Source organism: Camelus dromedarius, chromosome 18, assembly GCF_036321535.1.
Source record: "Camelus dromedarius isolate mCamDro1 chromosome 18, mCamDro1.pat, whole genome shotgun sequence".
NCBI lineage: Eukaryota > Metazoa > Chordata > Mammalia > Artiodactyla > Camelidae > Camelus > Camelus dromedarius.
The window spans coordinates 9,626,463-9,649,895 of record NC_087453.1 but is presented as its reverse complement, the minus strand read 5'-3'; the positions used below and the strand labels follow the sequence as shown (position 1 = coordinate 9,649,895).

Genomic DNA, 23,433 nt, shown 5'->3' with positions numbered 1-23,433 from the left:
TGTTTGCTGTGTGATGCGCAGCGGTGTTTCTGGTTCTTGAAAGTGCCCTGCTTGCTCTTGGTGCCTTTGCGTGTACTGTCCTTTTCCCGTTCTCCTCTTATCTTCAGGTCTCTTGGGTCTAACTCTGAAGCTCCCCATCACTTCTGTCCCATCATCCTCTTTTATTTTCTTCATAGCACTTAATCACTACCTGGAATCACTCAAGAGTTTTGTGTTTACTTGTTCCCAATCTAAGACCTAGGCCACCCTGTTCAGCGTTATGTTCCCAACACCCGGAATGGTTTCTAGCACCCATGGCAGACACTCAGTAAATATATATTTTTTTTAAATGAGTGGGGGAAAAATTAATTTCTAGAATGCAGCTTTGCAGAAACACAGTAACTTAAAATTCTGCTCCAAGATAGAATGCTCTACACTTAGTATATTGCTGTGGATTTTGTTGCCAGTACTTGGTGCCCTCCGTGACGCTTCTCCCAGGATGTGGGAATCAGATTGTTTCTAAGAATCAAATCGCAAACCTACAAATGGTAGGTCAGAATGGAGGTGCACTGTCACCATTAAAAAAAGTGACCAGCTTCCAGTTCTCCAGATGTGGCCCTTAAGAAAGAATGAGTCCTTCAGGAGGATGGGTTGAGGAGCCTGGGAAGCCTGGGAGGAAGACAGCCTGAGAGGCAGGTGGTGGAGGTGCCGGCCCAGGGGACACAGGGTCCTGGGTCTGAGTCCAGGCGAGAGGCTGGGCTCTGGAGCCTCAGTGACAGACAGCACGTCCAGCTCTCCTGCGGGCTCCATCGTGTAGGAATCGCCATCACGTGGCCACCCCAGACTAGCCAGTCATTGTGCCAGGCATGGTGCTGGCTAACTGGGCACTCCACACACATTGTCCTGTTTCACTGGGAACCGTCCCCTGGCCTTCTTGGGATAAGTTGCCTCCCAGTGAAATTCGTGTAGATGACAATTCACTGACAGACCAGAGCATCTTTTTCCCCTTAGCAGTTTTTCATCCCAAATTGATAAATCAACAATTTGTCAGTCTTATCAACCTGTCCAAGAAGTGGATCAGATCGCTCTTTGTAAACTCACAAAATGAGATTTTGAGCCTGTGCCTTGCTACCTTATGTGAATTTTGGGGCCTGGCCAGAAACCTTCCCTGGAGACCACACCCTGTTTTCCATTCATACCCCTTCTGATGGCCCAGCTCTTCTTGTCAATTTCTTAAAAAAAAAAAAAAAAGCTTTATTGAAATACAATCCACACTGCCTAAAGTGACCCATTTAAAATATACAGTTCAGTTCTTAGTATCTTCACAGCGTTGCACAGCAATCACCACAATCAATTTTAGGACAGTTTTATCACACCCAAAAGAAACCTTGTACCCACGAACAGTCACTTACCAGTTTCTTTTGAGTTCATTTTGAAGATTCTGACTTTTTAACTCCCAACATTAGACTTTAGCATTTTCACATTTATAGAGCCAATAAGTAGCTGTTGTAGGTGCACAGTTACCTATGTGTTCACGGATTTTTTAGCTGCCTTTTTTCTTCTTGCATCCCATTCTTTAAGGGAAAAACAACCCAACTCTTAAATATTATGAACTAGAGAACATGCGTCTTCCCTCAGCCAGTTGTGGAGGTTCTGATCCGACACCCTCAGTTCAGATCATGACTCCACCACTCGGTAGCTGTGTGACCATGAGCAAAATCTTTAACCTCTCTGAGCTTCAATTTCTTCATCTTTAAAATGAGAATACCACTTGTACTTACAGGTTTGTGAGAATTAATAACAGTGTCTGGCACTCAGGGCTCTATAAGTATTTGCTGATACTACCTTTAAGATTAGTTTCAGCTTAAAAAAATGAGCTAGTTTAGAGAAAAATTAGATATTTCATATGGTAGTCAGATACGAGGGTGGCAGGAACAAGGCAGCAGCATAACATGAGCCTGTTGCCCATGTTAGCAACACCAATCCTCTGTTTTAGGAATTTTATTATTTTTGTTGACAAAAAATAAGTCTCAGACTAACACTTTATAAAAACAAAATGTACCCACAGGTCCCCCTTCTTTCTGACTTGTTTTTGACACAGTCTGCTTTATAGGGAGGCTTTTCAACTCATTGCTTTACAGTATTTTTATTAGCTGTGTAATGTACATTTATTTGGGGACAATGAGTTGCCCAATGTATTTCTTACTGTTGAGGAACCATATTGGTGTGTGGCCAGAATGTGACAACAAACAGCTTTGTGCCCTGCTTTTTCCCTTTAGTTTTCTTACATACGACCAAATGCTTGGATGCTGGACATAACCAAACCCTAGTTTTTAGGAAACTGGAGTATGTCATATTTTATTGTTATCACGTGCTCACACTTGTCCTTTCCAACTCCAGGTCTCCCTTCTGCCACTTTGCTTTTTCCCTAGCACCATGCAGAGAGTATTATTTATTTAGTTATTATCCCAGCTAGAGTATAAGCACCTTGAGGATAAAGATCTTTGATTGATTGGTTGTTATTTTTTTTAACTGAAGTATTGTTGACTTACAATCTTATAATTGGTTTCAGGAGTACAACGTAGTGATTTGATATTTTTATAGATTATGCACCATACAGAATTATCACAATATTATTGACTGTATTTTCTGTGCTGTACTTTGTGTCCCTGTGACTTACTTATTTTATTTTATAACTGGTAATTTGTACCTTTTAATCCCCTTTACCTATCTTGCCCAAACCCCTTTCCTCCCTTCTAGTAATGGCTAATTTTCTGAATCTGTGAGTCTGTTTCTGTTTTGCTATATTTGTTCATTTGTTTTATTTTTATTTTCCACATATAAATGAAAACATGCAATATTTGTCTTTCTCTGACTTACTTCACTGGCATAATACCCTCTAGGTCCATCCATGTTATCACAAATGGCAAAATTTCCTTTTTATGGCCAAGTGGTATTCCTCTGTGCGTGTGTGTGTGCACGCGCGCGTGCGCGCATGCAACATACCTTCTTTATCCATTCATCTGTTGATGGGCACTTTAGTTGCTTCCATATCTTGACTATTGTGAATAATGCTGCAATGAACATTGGGGTGCATGTGTCTTTTCTAATTAGTGTTTTTGTTTTCTTCAGATGAATACTCAGGAGTGGGGCTGCTGGAGCATATGGTAGATCTATTACTAATTTTTTGAGGGACCTCCGTGCTGTTTTCCATAGCGACTGCACCAATTTACATTCCCACCAACAGTGTACAAGGGTTCCTTTTTCCCCATATTCTCACCAACACTTGTTAGTCCTGGCCTGCCTGTATTTCCTGACTTTCCTAGTAGAAAGGTGGCCATGAGACCAAGTTCTAGCCGATGAGCGGCCAGCCTAAGTAACTGGGGATGGCACAGGCTTCCAGGAGGGCTCCTTACTAAGGGGTGTGACTCAGCTGAGAGCCCTGTTCCTACCCCCTTCTCCTTCTTCCTGCCTGGAACAAAATGGCAACATAAAGGAACCATAAGGTGACCCTGAGGATGAGAGTTACATGCTAAGGAATCTGAGATGGGCTTTCCCGTGTCTCTATTTTCTGTCTGGTGAAACAGGGACCATGAGGGATGGGGGTATGTGGGCTCATAAGATGCACTCACTCCATTCAGTCAACAAATGGACTGCCTGTGTTTAGCACTGATACAGGTATTTGGAATATATCACTGTTTAGAACAAAGATCGTTCATCAAAAAGATGCTCACAGCTAATTCAGAAGTTTTAGAAAGCAGTGCATCGGCACAGCAGAGGAAACAACAGAGAGAAAATGCAACCTGCGGACTGGGAGAAAATACTTGCAAACTGTACCTCTGATAAGGGGATAACATCCAAAATAGCTCAGAAACTCATACAACTCGATAGCAAAAAATAAGTAAATAACCCCATTGAAAACTGAGTAAAGGACCTGAATAGACAGTTCTCAAAAGAAGCCATACAAATAGTCAGGAGACAATTAAAACGGTGCTCAGCTTCACTAATAATCAGGAAAATAGAAATGAGAATCATGATGAGATACCACCTCGCTCCTATTAGGATGACTGTTGTCAGAAAGATGAGTTGTTAAGGATGGAGAGAAAAGAGAACCCTTGTACCCTGTTGGTAGGAATGTAAATTGGTGCAGCTGTTACAGAAAACAGTACGAGGTTCCTCAAAAAATTAAAAGTAGATCTACTTTATGATCCAGCAATCCTATTTTTGAGTATATAGCCAAAGGGAATGAAATCAGGGTCTTGAAGAGAGAATCTAAACCTCCCCATGTTCGTTTCAGTGCTACTCACAATAGCCAAGATATGGAAACAGCCTAAGCATCTGTCAAAATGATGAATGGGTAAAGAAAATGTGTTTTATACACACACACACACACACGCACGCACGCACGCGCACACAATGGAATATTATTCAGCCTTAAAAAAGAAGGAAATCCTGCCATTTGTAACAACATGAATGGACCTGGAGGGCATTATGCTAAGTGAAAGAAGCCAGTTACAAAAAAGACAAGTACTGCATGATTCCACTTACATGAGGTGTACCTCGAGTAGTCAGATTCTTAGAGACAGAGTGAGAATGGTGGTTGGGGAAATGGGAAGATGTTTGTCAGGGGTACAAAGTTTCAGTTATGCAAGATGAGTAAGTTCTGGAGAGCCAGTGTACAACAGTGCGACCATAGTTAACAGTACTATGCTGGGTACTTGAAATGTGCTGAATGTAGATCTTAAGTGTTCTCACCACCAAAAAAAAAAAAAAAAGAGGAAAAGGAAAAATATAAAACTGTGAGGCAACGGATGTGCTAATTGGCTTTTTGTAGTGATTATTTTATAATGTATACATATATCAAATCATCAAGTTATACACCTTAGATATATAGATATATAAAATTCTTGCCAGTTATACCTCACTGAAGTTTGCGGGCGGGAGAAGCGTGTGTAGACTAAACAGTGCATACCTGCAGACCAGGTGTACCCAGCGGCCACCGCTTTACAGCCTCTGATCTAACTCACCAAGCCTGCAGCAACTCTGATAAAATGTATTCATAAAGCTGATACTTCTTGGGTGTTGAATGTGTACAAGGGACTTTGGAATGTATAACAGAGATTAGAAACTGTTGTCATAATTCTGTTAAATCATAGCATCAGAGAATGTTGGAATTGGAAAGGAGCTTGGAAATATCTAGTTACGTGTTTACCAGATCGTGGTTTGGACGGGATGATTTTAGAAGACTCGTAGGTGAATGGTTTTTATTTGAATAGTTACACATTTGTTTTAGCATGCATTCAGAAAATATAATTGGCATATGAAACCTGTGGTTTTGTAAACATTAATTATTGCTTAAGACGAGGTAAAGAGCTTTGTTAAATATATATATGTAATAAAGTAAGTGGTGCACGAACATGGCAGAAATTCGAAAAGTTGTATAAGAGTGACTAAAGCATGGGTGACACTGATCTCGACTAAATCATCTCATTTGGAAGAAGAGACAGGTTTAGAAGATTTTGACTGTGGCTGCAGGCTTTTCTAACTTCCATTCAAGTAGTTTTTTGCCTTCTAAGAAAAGCATATAACATCAGTATTTTTCATGTAAATTTGCTTACTCATAAAAATAGTTACGATGGTTTTATTTGTCAGTTAGACCTCAGTAAAGCTGGGGGTGGGGGCAGGGAATAACTAAATAGTTATGGTGGGTTAAGTGCTCAATGTAAATGAAAATATTTCATGCTGCTTCTCTAGGACCTAGAGGACCAAGCACAGAACCCATAAAAATAGTGGCTTGATTGAAAATACTCATTAAAGAAGAGCTTAAAGGGTTATTTTGGTTTTGTTTATTTAACATGATGGCCTTTTTGTCCATGATGTTTTATAAATCAGTGATGTTTACTTCTAAAAATCTAGTCAAGTGCTGTTTGCTAGTTCTCCTAGAACTAGTTTTCTACAAAAACAAAAAACAAACAAGCAAAAAAACCTGGTACTGAATCTCTTCCACTTAAACAGTTAACATTTTACAGAACAATTCAATTTAAAATTTAGTAAATTCTCAACTGTCACATTAGAAATCTCACGCTAAGTTTTGGGTTTACAGTGTGGGAAAATGAAGCAGCAGAAGGCACGTTATTTACCAAGGCTCTGGAACTCGAGGGGAAGGGGCGAGACAAAGCTTCACTTTTGTTCTGCCAGAAACCATGACTGGATAAAATCCAGCTCCTGCCTCCAACCCGGGGGTGGTGGAGAGGGCCCTGGGCTGAGCAGCTGTGACTCAGGAAGGAAGAGGGTCTGAGTGTTCCACAAAGGGAAGACAGAGTCATAGCAGATGCTGCCCACGAGTTTGCAGAGTTTGCAGGGCATGATCAGATTTGGCTTTGGAGAGTGCTTCTTTGCACCCTTGCCTTCTGAAATGTGACTCTAGAGAACGTTGACTTAATCTCCTTCTCCATCTTCCTTTGTTTTCCCTGGAAATGCCCACGTGTATGTGTTCGCATTTGTATTTGGTGTTTGTGTGTAGGGACCGAAGATGGAGCCCAGGAGGTGGTGAAGGAGATCTTAGAAGATGTGGTCACATCTGCTGTTAAAGGTAAGAACCAAGAACCCAGCCTTTCCTCCTACTCATTCCTCCACAAAAGTCCTCAGCCAGACGTTTTAGTGGAGGAGTGTCCTCCAGGGAGCTCATGGGAACTGAGTCTGTCCATCTTTCATATGTAATTCAGAAATTACTTGTTAGTGATGGATTTTATTCCCACTCGGTTTGGGTTCAAGAAACACAGTCTGACAGTGTTAGGGTTGAGTTCTCCACATGGAGACACAGAGGACTGTTTCCGTATCATCCAGGTTTTTCTAGGAGTGGGCAGTGAGCCCTGAGGTGGTGAATTTCCATGGCCAGCCATTGATGTGTCCAGGAGACAGGTCCCATGTCAGCAGGTATCAGAAGCACAGGGAAGCTTTGTTTGTTTTGTTGGACTTTGTTCATAACTCCCTCAGTTTTTGGTGTGGCTTCACTGGATTTAAACTTGTAGAGCTCAAAATGTCTACTAGATGATTTTGTTTGTTTGTTTGTTTTTACCCAAAATCTCAGGTCAGTGCTTATGTGTTGAACACTCAGCTCCAGTGCCAAAAAACTATTAATGGGATCAGAAATTGATAAATTAGTGGTTGCAATCAACATGTTTAAATGAAAGAGAATAAAATGAAAATAAAATACAAACTGAAGGCATTGCATATAGTAATGTTAAGCATTGTTTTGTGAAATGTGTGTTTCAATGATGTATTTATATGTGCACATGTATACTGGGTCATAATTTTTAAAATGTGTTTCTTACTGAGGATCAGGTCAGAGAAATTTGACCCACTGCTCTCAGCCCTATCTTTTTGTTAATTTAAGGTACCACCAAGCTATATACATAAATTTCATTATTTGTTTAACTCTGTAAAAATGTCTTTAAAATAGAATAATTTTATTTCATACTCAGATTTTTTTTTCTGGGGCCCTCATAAGAAGTCCTCATGTAATGAATACTTGCCTGTCTTGTTCCCTGCAGTATCCCTCAGCCCCTAGCACCGAGCTTGGCACGTAATAGGCACCTAATAAATATTTGTCAAATGAATGTCTGCCTCGAAAACTGTTATGGAAGATTGTGCTTACTAAGTTGTTTGGTGTCCCTTGTATGTATAAAGATCCACATGGTAGATTCCTCATACAGCTCAGCTGTTCTGCTAATCATCAGATAGGCTTTCTTTATTTAATTTAATTCTTTGTCTTTTCCTTTTCCACATGGCTGCTAGGAAGCTCAAGCCTATATTTTTTCCCCAGTGACTAAGGTTTTCTATCATAACTGTCAGACTCTTTTCATTTACATAACTCTTGTTCTTTAACCCCTATATTAAGAGCCCTTTAAAAAAAATCTGTGCTTTTTATGTTTAGTTATTTCTAATCTTCTTTGAAAGTAGGTAGGGTTACGCAGGGCTGCTGTATTGCACAATTCTGGAAGCATCACTGACCTGGACCACAATATGAACAAAGGCACCTGGGAGTGGGGCTGTGGGTAGTAGACATGCAAAGCCAAAGCACTGCTTTGGCCAAACCTTTTTCAAAATTATGTCAGTCACAAGGCAGTGGTGCAGGGAAGGGGGAAAAGCAGTTGCTAGTTCTTCCTGGTCTCAGGCCAGCTTATAGGGTAAGTACTAACTTGGTGATGACTTTTGCATTGTATTTTAAGAAGCAGCACAAAAGCATGGTCTGACAGAGCCGGAGAGGGTCCTGGGCGAACTGGAGTGCCAGGAACGTGCTGTTCCCCCAGCAGCTGATGAAAACTCACAAACCAATGGGATAGCAGATGACAGGCAGTCCCTGTCGTCGGCGGATAATCTGGTATGTTGGTGATCCTCTATCAGATGCATTTCGATTTGCTTTTTTAGAAAATGCAGAATTAAATCTCTATCAGAAGAAGTGAGGGAAAACCAGCAGGCCCTGTTCAGTAATTTTGTCACACCGTCCCGGCCTGATAGTCTGTGTTAGTTGGTTCCATTCTTGAAACACGCTGATGGTGGGTGGTATATAACATTGTTGTTAAACCCTGTTTATTCAGACTGTTTAAAACTTATATATCTCCTGCCCTTATTCTTTTCTCCCAAAATGGTACACATTCATTATAGAAAAATAAGAAAATATTGAGAAGGAAAAATAAGGAGATAAAACTCATCCCTAATCTTCTGACCCAGAGGTAACTCCTCAGTAACATCTCACCTTTATCCATCTAGATTTTTCTCTCCCTCTCTTATTTATTTACCACTTAAATGTAATAATACAACATACAAGCTGTTTTATAACCTGCTTTTTCAACTTAACGTATATTATGAACATCCTTTCAGGCCCCCATGTCTGCTACGTTATTTTTTTTTTTAAACAGCTTTGTTGTCTTGAACATATAAACAATCAAAACAGGACAAAATATGATATTAACATCCCATCTGAACCCACTCTCTCTCTACACCTTTTCACCAGTGTTTCTCTACCTTTTAAATTATCCCCCCACCACACACACACACAGGAGCTTTTTTATGTATTTCTTTTTCCTAATCACCACCCCCGTTCACAAAACTTTAAAGCCACTGATAACCTAGGTAGCTGTTTATGTACTGTATGTATATCTGTGCTTTATACCTAAAAAGAATAAGATTTTTTTCCACATACCCGCTGCCAGGAACCAATTTTTGCCCCTGTCTTAGTCTGTTTAGGCTGCTATAACAGAATGCCGTAGACCGGGTGAATCGTAAACAACAGAAACGCATTTGTCACAGTTCTGGGGCTGAGAAGTCTAAGGTCAAGGTACCAGCAGTTTCAGTGTCTGCTGAGAGCCTGTTCCTGGTTCATAGACAGCTGGCTTCCTGCTCTGTCCTCACGTGGCAGAAGCGGCGAGGGAGCTCTCTGGGGCCTCTTTAATAAGGACACTGGTCCTATTCATGAGGGCGCCAACCTCATGACCTAACCACCTCCAAGTACCATCACAGTAGGGATTAGATTTCAACATATGAATCTGGGAGGGACACAGACATCCAGTCCCTAGCAGTCGTCTTGGAGTTGTATCATCCCCATTAAGGATGCGCTTATTTAGGGATGTACTTAAATCCGTCCGAGGGACTTGTGTCTTACATACTAGGCTGCAGTTTGCTTTGTTCGCTCAACACTGTTTTATGGATATCTTTTCACATCAGTGCTGTGTATCTGTCTAGATATATATGTCTAGCTAATTTTTTTAATAATCATGTGAAATTCTATCATAGATTACCATAATCTATTTAACCAATTCTCTGTTAGGTTTTGGGGTTATTTCAGTTTAATCACAGGAGGCAGTTCTACAGTGAACATCCTTACAGATAAATCTCGTGCCCGTCCTTAATTCTTTCTTTACGAAAAATTCCTCCAAGTGGTACTGCTGGGTCAAGAGTTGGAAGCTTTAAGGCTTTTGTTCCTTAACATCAAATTAGCCTGCCAGGAAGGCAGTGCTTGAATTTCTACTACCTGGAAGCTCTCGGCATTCCTTTTCCCATTCCCTCATTAAAACTGGACAATTGCATTCAGATCTTTGCAGATCTAGTGGGAGAAAGAGCCTGCCTTAATAATTAGTAGTAAGGTTATTTAGGTTTAGCTGTCATTTGCATTTCTTGGTGAATTGCTCACTCATGGTTTTTGCCTGTTTTTCGTTTGGGAGTAGAGTTTCTGTATTCCCTTAATGAATTATGAGAACTTTTTCAAGATATTCATCCTTGTCGTATTACAAATATTTATTTAAAAATGTTTTAAATGTAGCTAACTTAAAGAAGTTTATTTTAAAACATCTATCATTTTCCCCCATTTTTCCTGCAATAGTATTCTTAGGAATACCTTTTTACGCAAGCTAATATAGACAGTTACCTCTATTTGTTTCAGGGTTTTTTTTTGTGGTTTAACCTTCCCTCATTTATCATTTTAAACCATCTACAACCACTGTTTGAAGTACAAGGAACGAGGCTTGAGAATTGCTGTAATGACTCCCCCTAAGCTTCTGTTTTGACATATTGTCTCCTCCCCCATAACCGTCACTTCCCCCACTGAATGCATAATGTAAATTTTCATGAGATAATTACATTTCTTATTTTTGAAAAGAGTTATTCTTTTGTTTGGACCTTTTGATTTTTCTCGTCTTTGTTCTAATCTTAGGAATCAGATGCACAAGGACATCACGTGGCAGTGAGGTTCTCTCACATTCTGCAGAAGGATGCCTTCCTGGTGTTTCGCTCCCTTTGCAAGCTGTCCATGAAACCCCTTGGTGAAGGTCCCCCGGATCCAAAGTGAGCAGACAGCAGTTCTTGGCCATCTATAACCCAGATGATCCAGGAGACTCTCTAGGGTTCCAAGAAACCCCATGCCTTGTCCCCTGGTTGGTGTGAATGCAGAAATCCATAGGATGGTTTTACAACCTTTCAGACTTGCAGGTCCCTAGTCTTTTCATCATGAATTGTCTCTGTGTCCCCATCAACCAAGATTACTGTGCCCAGTTTTGCTTTCCTTGGTTTATATGCTAAAAAAAAAAATTGTTATAGTGAATATTCACCCTCTTTTTACTGACTAATGAACTTAATCTCGTGATCGGAAAGTCCCCTGTCAGGATGCATACAAACCTCAGTTTCCTGCCCTGGTTGGAAACTTTGCTTCATGGATACAGATTTAAGCCCCACATTCAACCCAGGAAGGCCGGACCTTTAGAGTGAAGGAACGACCACAAGGGTGGTAGTGCTGTGGAGTGTCGAAGCAGAAGTTCTGGAGCCATGGTGAGCTGCATTCAGCCCTGGCTCATTTGAGCAGTGGCTCCATGACCGTATGAGTTACCAAACCTCACCTGAAAAATGGGAATATGGAAAATCACCTTATAGGATCAATTACATAAAAAGATAGAATGACATCTCGAGGTGGGGGGAGCTTGCACTTTTATAGAGTTTTATAGTCATTATTATTATTATTATTATTATTATTATTATTATTATTATTATTATTATTATTATTATTATTACTCACTAGTAATAATCTTCACTCTTCTGTTGAGACTGTGATGATCATTAGGGAAAGGGCTCTTGGAAGTGTCCCTTTCTCTCCATCCCCGTGGCCAGGGTGGGGAGCATGAGGCAGGTGGAGGGAGAGCACTGTTTCCGTTGTCTCTGAAGGTGGAGCGGGACAGATGTTTTAGTCTCTCATGACTGACATAAAGTAGTTGGTTCTGTTAGTTTAGTGGCAGAACCAGCTTCCCAGAATCAGTTTGCACTTTCTTACCCCTGCTGTCTTCTCTGCTTTATGACAGGGAGAGGGAAGTAATGGGAATCGGCAGCCCTCGTTTTGAAAGGCCTGCAGGTTCTGTGAGAACCCACCTCATGCCATCCGCCCTCATTCTCTTGACATTTAGGTCCTGTCACCAGTTCTTAACTCCCCGGCTTCTCAGAAAGTCCTGCTCACGGATAGAGGAGTGCGACCTTCTCAAGAAACACCCTTCTTAAAATTTTCTCTTTTAGCACTGTCATGGTTTTTCCTGTTCTCTGCCAGATCCCACGAGCTGCGCTCCAAGGTGGTTTCTCTGCAGCTCCTGCTCTCCGTGCTGCAGAACGCCGGCCCGGTCTTCAGGACGCACGAGATGTTCATCAATGCAATCAAGCAATATCTCTGCGTGGCGCTGTCCAAGAATGGCGTCTCTTCAGTGCCTGATGTCTTTGAGCTCTCTCTTGCCATTTTTCTTACTCTTCTTTCAAACTTTAAAATGCACTTGAAGATGCAGATAGAGGTACAGACTCCAAACTGATTTTTTTTTTAATTTGATGATGCTTTTACATGATGAGTTAACCGCTGGCAGCATAGTCACCAGGAATCAGTACTTGCTGGCACCCCAGAGAAGAGCTTTTTGAGTGAGAGAATACGTTTCTATACAAAGTTACTGCCCCTAAATCTTGTGTGCCGTCCATTTGAACCAGAGGTTTAAACTGTATGGTCTGGGTATTGGGCTCAGTCCCCCAGACGTGTTTGTTTGGCCTATAAATTGTTTGAAATAACTTGAATTAGCTTCCAAGTTGAAAAACCAGATTCTCCACAAAAATGCAAAATTCTGATTTTTCTCAAAAAACTGTAACACCAATCCTGCCTTTCACATGACAGTTCCCGGTGGTTTCTCAGGAGCAGTTGCTCCCTCGAATAGAGCCCTGCTCTCAGTTCTCCGTGGTCTGACCCGATTAGCTGTTCCCGCATGAGGCCGGGTTCCAGGGCTGTTCCGCAGCCTGTCTGCGCCCCTCTTCCCCCTGCCCAGGCTGCTTCACTCAGGGGCTCTGCCTGTTCTTCAAAGATTTTGGGGTTTTTGAGCCCTAATTTAAACTGTCTATTAATGAGTGTCCTCCTTTGGCCTTTCCTTATCATATAGGTCTTTTTCAAAGAGATTTTCCTGAACATTTTAGAGACGTCAACGAGTTCCTTTGAGCACCGGTGGATGGTCATTCAGACCCTGACGAGGATCTGTGCAGGTGTGTCCGCCCTGTGGGGGCTCGTCCATTTGACTTGCCCAGAAACACTTTTGATGCTTTCATTCTCCCAAGTCCAGATTAAGACCTTTAACTCCTTCTTTTAGAGTTTTAATGAAGTGCTGAGAAAATTCTTAACCTTAAAGGCTAATGCTAGCCAAACGACCAGCCCCCGCCCCCCCCCCCCCAGTTCTCCTCCTTTAGAAGGTGACCAAGATTGGTTTGCCTGGGACCTTCTGGGTTTTGCATGGAAAGTCCCATGTCCTTGGAAACTCCCTAATCCTGAAAGACCAGGATACTTGTCACCCTCCCTACAAGCTGAACATGGTTTATAAGTCACAGGGTCCCAGGTATTGGTGCTGCCAGGCCTTGACTGGATGCTAAGGTAAATTTGGATTCCCTTTCACTATACAGTTGTGTGTCTGTAAACCGAGCATCTGTCATCAAATGTAACTTCATAAAAGTTACACAACTTTAAGAGGTGGATGGGGCCCTGGCTCTCCCTTTTTTGATGAGAGTGAGCCGTGCGAAGGTGGAATGTACCCCTGGAGATTTCAGTTAGTGCCAGGGCAGGCCTGGAAAGAGGGCTTCCCATGCCCCCAGTACTCCCGCCGTACATTTTCCTAGTGAGGTGTGTCCAAGCTGAGTTAGTAATTCACTGGGAAAAGTTTTTGACAAGAGAATCTCATTTAATAAGAAAACATAACTACTATCTGTGTCCCATCAGAATTTCTAACATCCGTGTGTTATTTTCCAAGATGCCCAGTGTGTTGTAGATATTTATGTCAACTACGACTGTGATTTAAATGCTGCTAACATTTTTGAGCGCCTCGTAAATGATTTATCCAAAATCGCTCAGGGAAGAAGTGGACACGAGCTGGGAATGACACCTCTGCAGGTAAAAACACTGAGAACACTCACTCATATTTAAAGTTCATTCATTTCAATAAACATTTATCGAGCACCACCATGTGCCCAGCACTGCCCCTGGGGTTGGAGGCCCAGCAGAGAACAGAACCCAGACACGTATGCACATGTGCACGATTGTTACAGTCCCGACACGTAACAGCAGGCAGTGGAGAAGTCAGCTGCAGAGGGCAATAAAGCAGGGATAACAGAGAGAGGGTGTTGGAGCTGAGGTTGTTGCCATTTTAAATGGGGTCACTGAGTAGTCTCCTGGAGAAGGTGACCGTGGAGCCTGAGACCTGTAGGGAGTGAGCACACTCCCAGTCACCTTCCCGCAGATCGTGTGGAAACAGGATCCCAGGCTCCAGTAGCTGCAAAGGAGATTGCCTCTTATTAAATTGCCTCATTGTTAGATTTTTTAAAAGGGGGCATTTTAAGAGGTTTTTTTAAAAAAAATTATATGGCAATGAATGTGAACTTCCTTTTAAAAATTCAAATAACACTCTTCATTTTAGGAAAGCACACATCCCGTAGTTTTGCGGCTAGGGTGTTTGTAATGAACAGCTTTAAAGATGGTCAGGGTATTTGTAATGAGCCCTCAATATTTCTGTCACCTGTTACCTTTCCCTTGGATTTTGTACTTAATAGCACTGAATGTCAGAGATCAGCTCGTGTCCTCCCAGGGTTCCCGGTGCCCTGTATGTGTCTGCACTTAATTCATCAGCTAAGTCTCTGTGCCGTGTCACTTTGTCATTTAGGAGCTCAGTCTGAGGAAGAAAGGCCTGGAGTGCCTCGTGTCCATCCTCAAGTGCATGGTGGAGTGGAGCAAAGACCTGTATGTGAACCCCAACCACCAGACCAGCCTCGGTGAGGGAGCCCTGCCGTCCCCACTCCCTTCCCCGTGGGCTACTCACGGCTGTTGGGACAAGCTGTCTTGGTAGAGCTGTCTTAGAATTAGCAGAACTTTAGTTTGCGAAAAACCTGAAGTATGTTAAGGGTGCCGTTATTTAATCCATCTGGAATTTGTGGGGGGAACAGTGTGATTTGTGCTGTAATTTCATTTTCCCAGTGAAGAGCCAGTTATCCCAACATATTTTTTTAGTAGTCTCTGCTTCCCTCACTGATCTGAAGCACATCTTTGTGATATATACCGCATCCCCTGTGTGCATAAATCCTTTTCTGAATTTTCTGTCCTGCTCCGTTGATTTGTCTGTCCTTGCACCAGCGCCGTGCTTTTCATACGCCTGGAGTTCTGCAGTGAGTTTCAGTTCCTGCTAGGACAGGTCCTCCTGCTCACTGTTCCTTAAGCGTCTTGACTGTTTTTGCACTTTTATTCTTTCCTGTGGATTTTTGCATTATCTTATCAAGTCCCACAAACAAGTAAGTTGTTAAGTGAAGTAACGGAGTTACATCAGGGTGTTCGTGATCCATACAGCACAACATTAGTGTTAGAGGCCTGGGAAAGGGAACTGCAGAGCCAGACCTCAGCTCATCCCTGTCTGTGTCCCATCTGCTTATTTGGTTTCCTTTGCTTTTATGTCATCACAGGTCAGGAGAGGCCCACAGATCAGGAAATGGGGGACGGGAAAGGCCTTGACATGGCAAGACGGAGCAGCGTGACATCCATGGAGTCCACAGTATCCTCGGGAACTCAGACAACCGTCCAGGATGATCCAGAGCAGTTTGAGGTCATCAAGCAACAAAAGGAGATAATTGAACATGGCATTGAGCTGTGAGTGTGGCTGTTGATCTAGCTGAATCTCTTGGGAACCTTGCACTGACTCCTCAGGACTAAATGCCTGTTACAAAAGACTAGAGCCGGGCCTGATCAAGCCAGGCTGTGAGTGAGTGAAGGAGGGTGTGAGAGAAATTTAATAGCTTTGTGTGGTTGATGCCCGGTCTTTAAAAAAAAATTTTCCTAATTAAAAAAATTAAACCAGTTTAGAAAATACAGAAAAGTATAAAGCAAGAATGTTAAAAATCACTTATAAAATTACTACCTAGAGAAAATCACTATTAGTAACATTTTTTTCTATTTATTATGAAAAATTTCAACATACAGAAAAATTAACTTTTGCCATATTAGTGTTAATCTGTGTATGTTTCCCCCTCCCCCTGGATCATTTGAAAGTAATTTGTAGCCATTATAATACTTCAGCTCTACATTGTTGAAAAGTAAAGGCACTCTCCCATATAGCCACATCATCATCATTGCAATCACTGGTAAATCTTAATGTTTCTTTCCAGTCTTTTACACACAAAAATAAATAAACACACAATCTTACATCCTGTCCAACTTTTGAAAGCTCCGTTGACTTAATAAACTCAATTTATTTTAAAGGTTGATGTTACAATACTTATTTATTAAAGGGTTGATCTCATTTCCACTCTCACTATCCCAGCATCCCCCCAGTCTGTTCTCCCACAGCAGCTAAAATAATCTTTTAAAAACTGAAACTAGATCTTATCACTCCCCTGCCTAAATCATTCCAGGTTTCCCAATTCCTCACCACACCCTAATCCAGTTTCCAGCCTCCCTCACTGACCTCATCTCCTTCCAGTACTCCTGAGTCACACAGTGCCTTGCAGTCCCTTGAACACCCCAGGGTCTTTTTGCCACTGCACCCTCTGCTTGGAATATTCTTGGGTCTTTTTCATCCTTTAGGCTTGGCAAACATCTCAGAGAGGCCTCCTGTAACCAACGTCATCTAAACAGGTCGTGAGTTTGTCTCTGTCCCTGCACCATATTCATATCCTTTCCCCTCAGCCCTTGCCACAGTAATAACAGTACTTAAGCACCATTAAATCCCAGAGTGGACAGTCTAGGGCTGGTACCGTGGCTCTTATGGACGTCAGAGATCCAGGCTCCTTTTATCTTCCTGCTTCGCCATCCTGAATACAATTTTCATCTTCACTATTGCCTCATGATTTACTGTGACTGCAGTACTCCAGTCATCACACGTGTATTCTGGGGAAGGAGACAGAACAAAAAGTACATACTTCTCAGCCAAGTCAGCTTTGTTAAAAGTCCTTCCTAGAAGTACCCACACCTCTTCTGCCCATATCTCAGTGTCTGGAACTTTGGCACATGGCCATGCTTTGTTTCAGGGAAGCAGGGAAATGTAGTTTTTACCCCAGGTAGTTGTGTGTCCAGCTAAGCATCTAGGTTTTATTAGTGTTGGAGAAGAGGAGAATGGATACTGGGTGACAGCCAGCAGATTCTGAACAGCTAGGTCAGAACTTAAAGGTGAAACTAAGAAAAGCTGCCAGGACACACAGGACCTTCCTAGCTGATAAGTGACAACTTGTTCATGGTGTTATTACAGTTTGCCCTAACCCCAGCTTTTTCCATCCTCCAGATTTTGAAATAAGCAACCTGTGTTCTGTCTCTTCTTGAAACAGTTTCAACAAGAAACCCAAGAGAGGGATCCAGTATCTCCAGGAGCAGGGCATGCTGGGAACGTCAGTTGAAGACATCGCCCAATTCCTGCACCAGGAGGAGCGCCTTGATTCTGTAAGACTGGGGGTTGGGCGCTTGCATGCGGCTTCTGTCATGTGATTCTGAGACCTTGATGGTTTTAACGTAGAGATTGGCCGACCCTCAGTGCAGCGACTGTTGTCATCACCGCTGCTTAGGAAGGTCCTACTCATCCCTTTGGCCAGTCTTGCAGAAAGCTCTTTAAAGGGAATAAACTAAGCTCCAGACAGGTAGTTGTGTATTTGGAGGGACAGTGTCAGAGCTTAAAGTGTCCCTTGAATGCTAGAAATTGTTATGGGTGCCCATCTGCAACTGACCTCCCTCCTTAGTGTACCCCATCATTCTTCCATTTTTTAGTCTCTTTTGCCTCCTCCTCATCCTTCATGGCAGGACAGATTGAACCTGGAGTGGTTGGGTGGGTGGGCAGACCCAGAGATTCAGCCTGTTCTGGGTGTTTAGAGCTGGGGCATTCTGCTTCCCGCATTTGACCAAAGCATCTTTAACTGGGCGTTCATATTTGACAGTTTGTAGATGTGAATGAGTGTGTATGTTTCAGACCCAAGTAGGTGATTTTCTGGGAGAAAGCATGAAGTTCAACAAGGAGGTGATGTATGCCTACGTGGACCAACTTGACTTCTGTGAAAAGGAGTTTGTCTCAGCCCTGCGGACATTTCTAGAAGGTTTCCGCCTACCTGGGGAAGCCCAGAAGATTGATCGGTTAATGGAGAAGTTTGCTGCAAGATACATAGAGTGCAACCAGGGGTGAGCACCGTGTTTAAGTCCCTTCTGTGCCATTGTTTTGTTTCCCTCATAGCACCAATCTTAATGTGGTTAGGGGTTGAGTTTAGTCTTTCTAAATCCATATCAAGCTATTAAAGGTTCTGTTGACTATGTGCCAGTCACTGTGCTAAGGAATTATCTCACATAAGATCTCCCAGCAACTGTTTGTGTGCCCTTCTACAGGAGATTGAGGACCAGAGAAGCTAAGTAAGTTGCCTAAGACCACACAGCTAGAGCCCATGCTATTAAGTATGACAAAAGAGCAATTTTATGAGTTGAGAAGAGGTACTCAGTCACCTCTTCCTTAATCAAGAGCAACTCCCTGACTTAATATACGGGGTAGATCTCAAGGATTTTAGTTTTCCTTTGATTATATACTGACGAGCAGGTTACAGAAATGCCTGTCTATCTTATAAAGCCTACTTAAGTATATGATTTCATCTTGGAGTCTTTTTTTGATGTGTTCATGTTTTCATAGGAAGTGGAAATTGAAAAGAGAGCTGACCTTTATAAACACTTCCTGTGTGTCAGCCGTGCTGTGAGTTTTACGTGCATTTCATTTAATTAACAGTAAGCCTGGGAGTAGCATCCCTGTTTTATAGGTGAGGAAACAGGCTCTGAGAAATTGAGCAACCTGTCCGAAAATTAATCAGCTAGTAAGTAGCAGAGCAAGGATTGAACATGAATTTGTCTAACTCAAAAGCTCATGCTCTTTCCCCTGAAGGTAAGACTGTCTGTAAAGTAGATAAACAGCAAGGTCCTGCTGTACAGCACAGGGAACTGTATTTAATACTTTGTAGTAGCCTATAATGAAAAAGAATATAAAAAGGAATATATATGTGTGTGTGTATATATATATCTGAATCACTATGTTCTACACCAGCAATTAACACAACCTTGTAAACCGACTGTATTTCAGTTTTAAATAAATAAGTAAATAAACTGAAAGAGAAAAAAAGAATGTCTGAATATACTATGAACATGATGTGGAGATTTTTCAGTGGAAACATTATGATAACAGTTTTGCCTCTCAGGTCAACTTGGTTTTCATAATTCTTGGTCCCAGTCCTCCAAGTGCACAGCGAGCTGTCCCCATGAGATGCCATGGTCAGCAAAGGCAGCATCTGGTCACTTTAACCAAATGGATACTAGAACACGCTGTGAAAGCAGAATCAGATGTGATTTACTTTAAACATATCTCTTGTGTGGACCCAGAGACCTTGGTCTGTGTCCCTTAATCAGTAAATATGTGACCCAGTTAAATCTCACGTCAGAATGCAACCTTTACTTTCTTCAGAGCTTCTCCTTTTCCTCTGGGGGGCAGTTTGGATAGACGAGTTTTTCTTCAGCCTCATATATCACAAAGCTGTGCATCTACAAGTTTTTGTCTTTTCTTGCCATAGGACTTCACCAGTGTATTGTTTATTAAAACAACATAAATATTTTCCTATATATTTCTGCTGTTAAATATAGTGGATAATGTAAACTTTAAATAGCTAATAACTGGATGGGAGTTTTAGTCGTCTTTCTACCTGGTGCCTGGCACAAAGTGGATGCTCTCAGGAATAGGACCAAAGTGAGGCAAGTGACATGCTGAAGGTACAGACTGTAAGGGGCCTCACACTCAGGGTCAAGCACTGCAGGGTCGACACCTGGGGGCAGGGGAGCCTTGCATGCCTCACCCTAGTCCCAGCCCCAGAGGCTCCATAAGGATCTTCTTAAAAATTTGACTTAAAACTGCTTAATTCAAAGAAGTCCAAATCTGACGTGTATTCTTAGTTAGCTTTTTCTGTACTCTGGGTCATTCTTTATCACTCGGAGATGGAATCATGAAAACTCTAGATCGTTTGGCATCACATGGAGCAGTGGGCCTGCTTTAGTGACGCTTGTCTCCTGTCGCCCTGGACCTTCCCAGCCTCATGCGTGTTCTTACGTCTGGAACCTTTTTTTCTTTTTTCAGGCAAACACTGTTTGCTAGTGCGGACACTGCATATGTCCTAGCATATTCGATTATTATGCTGACTACAGACCTGCACAGCCCCCAGGTAAAATATTTTAATGATTTATATACTGTAATGGCTAAGTAAGTAGCTTTATTTGGACCATTGGATGTCTTCTAAATGGTTTATTAATTTTGTTTTAATTTCAGGTAAAAAATAAAATGACAAAAGAGCAATATATTAAAATGAATCGAGGTATCAATGATAGTAAAGATCTACCTGAAGAATATCTCTCAAGCATCTATGAAGAGATCGAAGGCAAGAAAATTGCAATGAAAGAAACAAAAGAACATACAATTGCAGCCAAATCTACTAAGCAGAGTAAGGTCTAATGGCAGATTATTTCTGTTAATTCCAGTTTTTGAGTATCAGAATGCATAATTAAGTTCCCTGAAAATGAATTTAGTTTGCATATCTAGCTATCCGAATAAGAAATGTGATTACATTAGTTACTGTGATTATGTTGGCTCTCTCATAACATCACTTATCTTCTTGCTAATTTTGCAGTTAGTTACAAGAGGGAATTTAAAATAATCTGAGAGCTAAATTATTCCCCCAAAAGATTCCTTAAAACTTTGCTTTAATACCAGTGGTGATTGTGCCAACTTTGATCAGAATTCTTAGTTCAGGCCCCCGTGAAGCTGTCGGTTTCTTTCCTTAAGAGCAGCAGAGTGCTGTGTTTTAGACACACACTCCAGAGCCACGCTGCCTGGACCCAAGTCCCAGCTCTGCTGCTTATTAGCCGTGTGATCCTAGGCAAGTTACTTAGTTTTTGCGCCTCATTTCCCATCAGTAAAATGGTAATACTTGTAACGGATGCATGAGATGTTTGGAAGGATTTGTGAGTTCATTGTAAACCTTTTGAAATAGCCCGGCACACAGCCGACACTCAGTGAGCGTTAGCTGCAATGATTCTCTTACTTTCTTGTAGGTGTAGCGAGTGAAAAGCAGCGACGGCTACTGTACAACTTGGAGATGGAGCAGATGGCTAAAACAGCCAAAGCCCTGATGGAGGCCGTGAGCCATGCCAAAGCCCCGTTTACGAGTGCCACTCACCTGGACCACGTCCGGCCCATGTTCAAAGTGAGTGTGCTGAGAAGATAAGACATGGCTAAGCCAGATTCTAGAGTTGACCAGCCAGAAGCTAGCCAGCAAGTTGATAATGGCGAAGAGACTGAGGAGAGGAGAGGCCAAGTCCAGGTGTTTCTTTCTGAACAGTAATTAGAGCAAGTCCTTCATGGAGGTTCTTTGATGACACTGGGGATGCTGCAGACAGGCTGAATAGTCAACATGTCCAGTTTGAACCCTGCCTTTGCCACTTTGTAGCTCTGTGACCTTGGTCAGGTTACTCAGCCTCTATGATCATCATCTGTGAAATGGAGACAGATACAGAGTGCTGCAGGGCTGCTGGGGGGATTGAATGAATTAATAATTATTCAGGCAAAATTTTATGTGATATCTCATCTCAGTGGCCTCAAGGTTAGTTTATCAGTTGAGATTAGGTGGAAGTAAAAGACAGTATCCTGAGGTCTCTCTGTTTTAAAAATGTCTAGAAAAGATACACATACATAGCATTCATTTTTCTTTAAGATGTCCTTATAGTAACTGTTAATAGCCTGTTGGTCAATTCTAGATTTTTGTGAGCTTTTATTTTCAGGAAATTCACAAGAAAATTGGAGGAAAAGTAAAGTCAAAATAATTTGAACTAGGAATATTTCAATAAACTAAGTTTAAAGAACCTAAATTTCTTATAGATTTTACTTTGCATGCCAACCTCTGATTGGTAATGGATGCCTGCTGCACTGTGTAAAGGATTCTCGAGCCCTGATTAGCCTCAGCAGAGAGTGGGGGGGGGTCCTCTGATTAGTGATGTCTGCCAGGAGCACACAAGTAGACATGGTGGTGGCACACTAGCCACGCATTTGCCATCCTTTCTTCCGAATTGTACATTTAGCAAATGGCCTATCTCTAGTCGGAGCTTTGACCACAGTTTAGGAGGAGTTATTTTATATTGTGAATGAGTCAAAATAGCTGTGAACTTTGCATCCTGGCTCTGCTCATAACTGACAGTGTGGCCTGTAAGTGCTCTTTCACACTGAAATTCTAGACATTATTGAAATCTTCCTCCTTTGGTAGCTGGTGTGGACGCCGCTGTTGGCCGCCTACAGCGTTGGACTGCAGAACTGTGACGACACTGAGGTGGCCTCCCTGTGTTTGGAAGGCATCCGATGTGCAATCCGGATTGCCTGCATCTTTGGAATGCAGGTGGGTGTAAGTTAGCAAAGCTCCAGAGATGCTGGTGGGCTGTGTACTTTCAGATTTGGCAAAATTTAGAAACTATCAAACGTTTCCAATTAGCCAAAAACGTCTCAGCAAACTCCTTAGTCATGCCCACTGAGAGGAAGCCCACAGATTTGTGGTGACAACAGCCTCATTAGGGGAAAAAACTGTAGATTTGAATTAAAACCTTCTTTGAAGGTAGGTGGGGTCCACGCTACTCAATTGAATTTGACAAAGCAGGCTTCCTATCCATCTGCCTAACTGCCTGCCCTGGTGCTTAAAATACTGTTTTTCCTTTCAAGTTCAGTTTATTATTATTTCTGTTATATCCAGGTCTTCTCTGGGGGAAATAAATAGTTCAATGCAGAAGGAATACGTCTGTATATCTTTTGACTCTTGAAGGATTCAAGCAAATAAAATATAATTCTCACACTGTTAAGACACCAGGAATTTTTCAATCCCATGCTTCATTTTCTAAGTTGTTAAGAATTTGCACCCATTCATTTTGAAAAGCTCAGTCTTCTGTTCCTTTTTATTTTATAGCTAGGCATTTTCTTTTGGACCAAAACCCTAGGCTTTGACATCAGATAATCTGGGTTTCAAACCCCAGCTCTGTTGCTTCTCTAGACATGTAACCTTGGCCCAGCTAGCTTCTCCCTAAGACACCCTGTATTTCCTCATTTATAAACTTGAGAAAATAGACCTACCTTGCAGAATTGTGGCAAATACTAGCATTTGTGTGACAATCTTAGCATTCAACAGAGTCCTCCCCCACTCCCTGCAAAGGGCGTGGCACATGGTACATCAGGTGGAGGTCAGTTGCAAAGAGGGCTAGTTCTTGAACAGGTGATGTGCAGGGAGCCTCCTCAGGGTGTTCTGGTAGCGGGAGGACAGCAGCGTGGAGTAACTGGCACGTTTGTGTAAAAGCCTGTCCACGTGTGCACGGAGGGCATCAGGGAATCCAGG

The 23,433-nt window shown here is 42.0% G+C and overlaps 1 protein-coding gene across 3 annotated transcripts in view; it reads left to right on the top strand.

The window, feature by feature from the left end:
- The window catches only part of ARFGEF2 (ADP ribosylation factor guanine nucleotide exchange factor 2), an 84,190-nt gene that overhangs the window by 24,271 nt on the left and 36,486 nt on the right, over nt 1–23,433 (top strand). For all 3 annotated transcript variants that reach the window (XM_010978636.3, XM_031433649.2, XM_064497010.1), the window contains exons 7-20: nt 6,503–6,571; nt 8,211–8,362; nt 10,691–10,821; nt 12,065–12,299; nt 12,927–13,026; nt 13,782–13,921; nt 14,688–14,796; nt 15,478–15,661; nt 17,332–17,443; nt 17,964–18,169; nt 20,148–20,232; nt 20,337–20,508; nt 21,119–21,270; nt 22,324–22,452. In XM_010978636.3, coding sequence (XP_010976938.3) covers nt 6,503–6,571; nt 8,211–8,362; nt 10,691–10,821; nt 12,065–12,299; nt 12,927–13,026; nt 13,782–13,921; nt 14,688–14,796; nt 15,478–15,661; nt 17,332–17,443; nt 17,964–18,169; nt 20,148–20,232; nt 20,337–20,508; nt 21,119–21,270; nt 22,324–22,452 — 1,976 coding nt within the window. The remainder of the gene's footprint in view (nt 1–6,502; nt 6,572–8,210; nt 8,363–10,690; nt 10,822–12,064; nt 12,300–12,926; nt 13,027–13,781; nt 13,922–14,687; nt 14,797–15,477; nt 15,662–17,331; nt 17,444–17,963; nt 18,170–20,147; nt 20,233–20,336; nt 20,509–21,118; nt 21,271–22,323; nt 22,453–23,433) is intronic.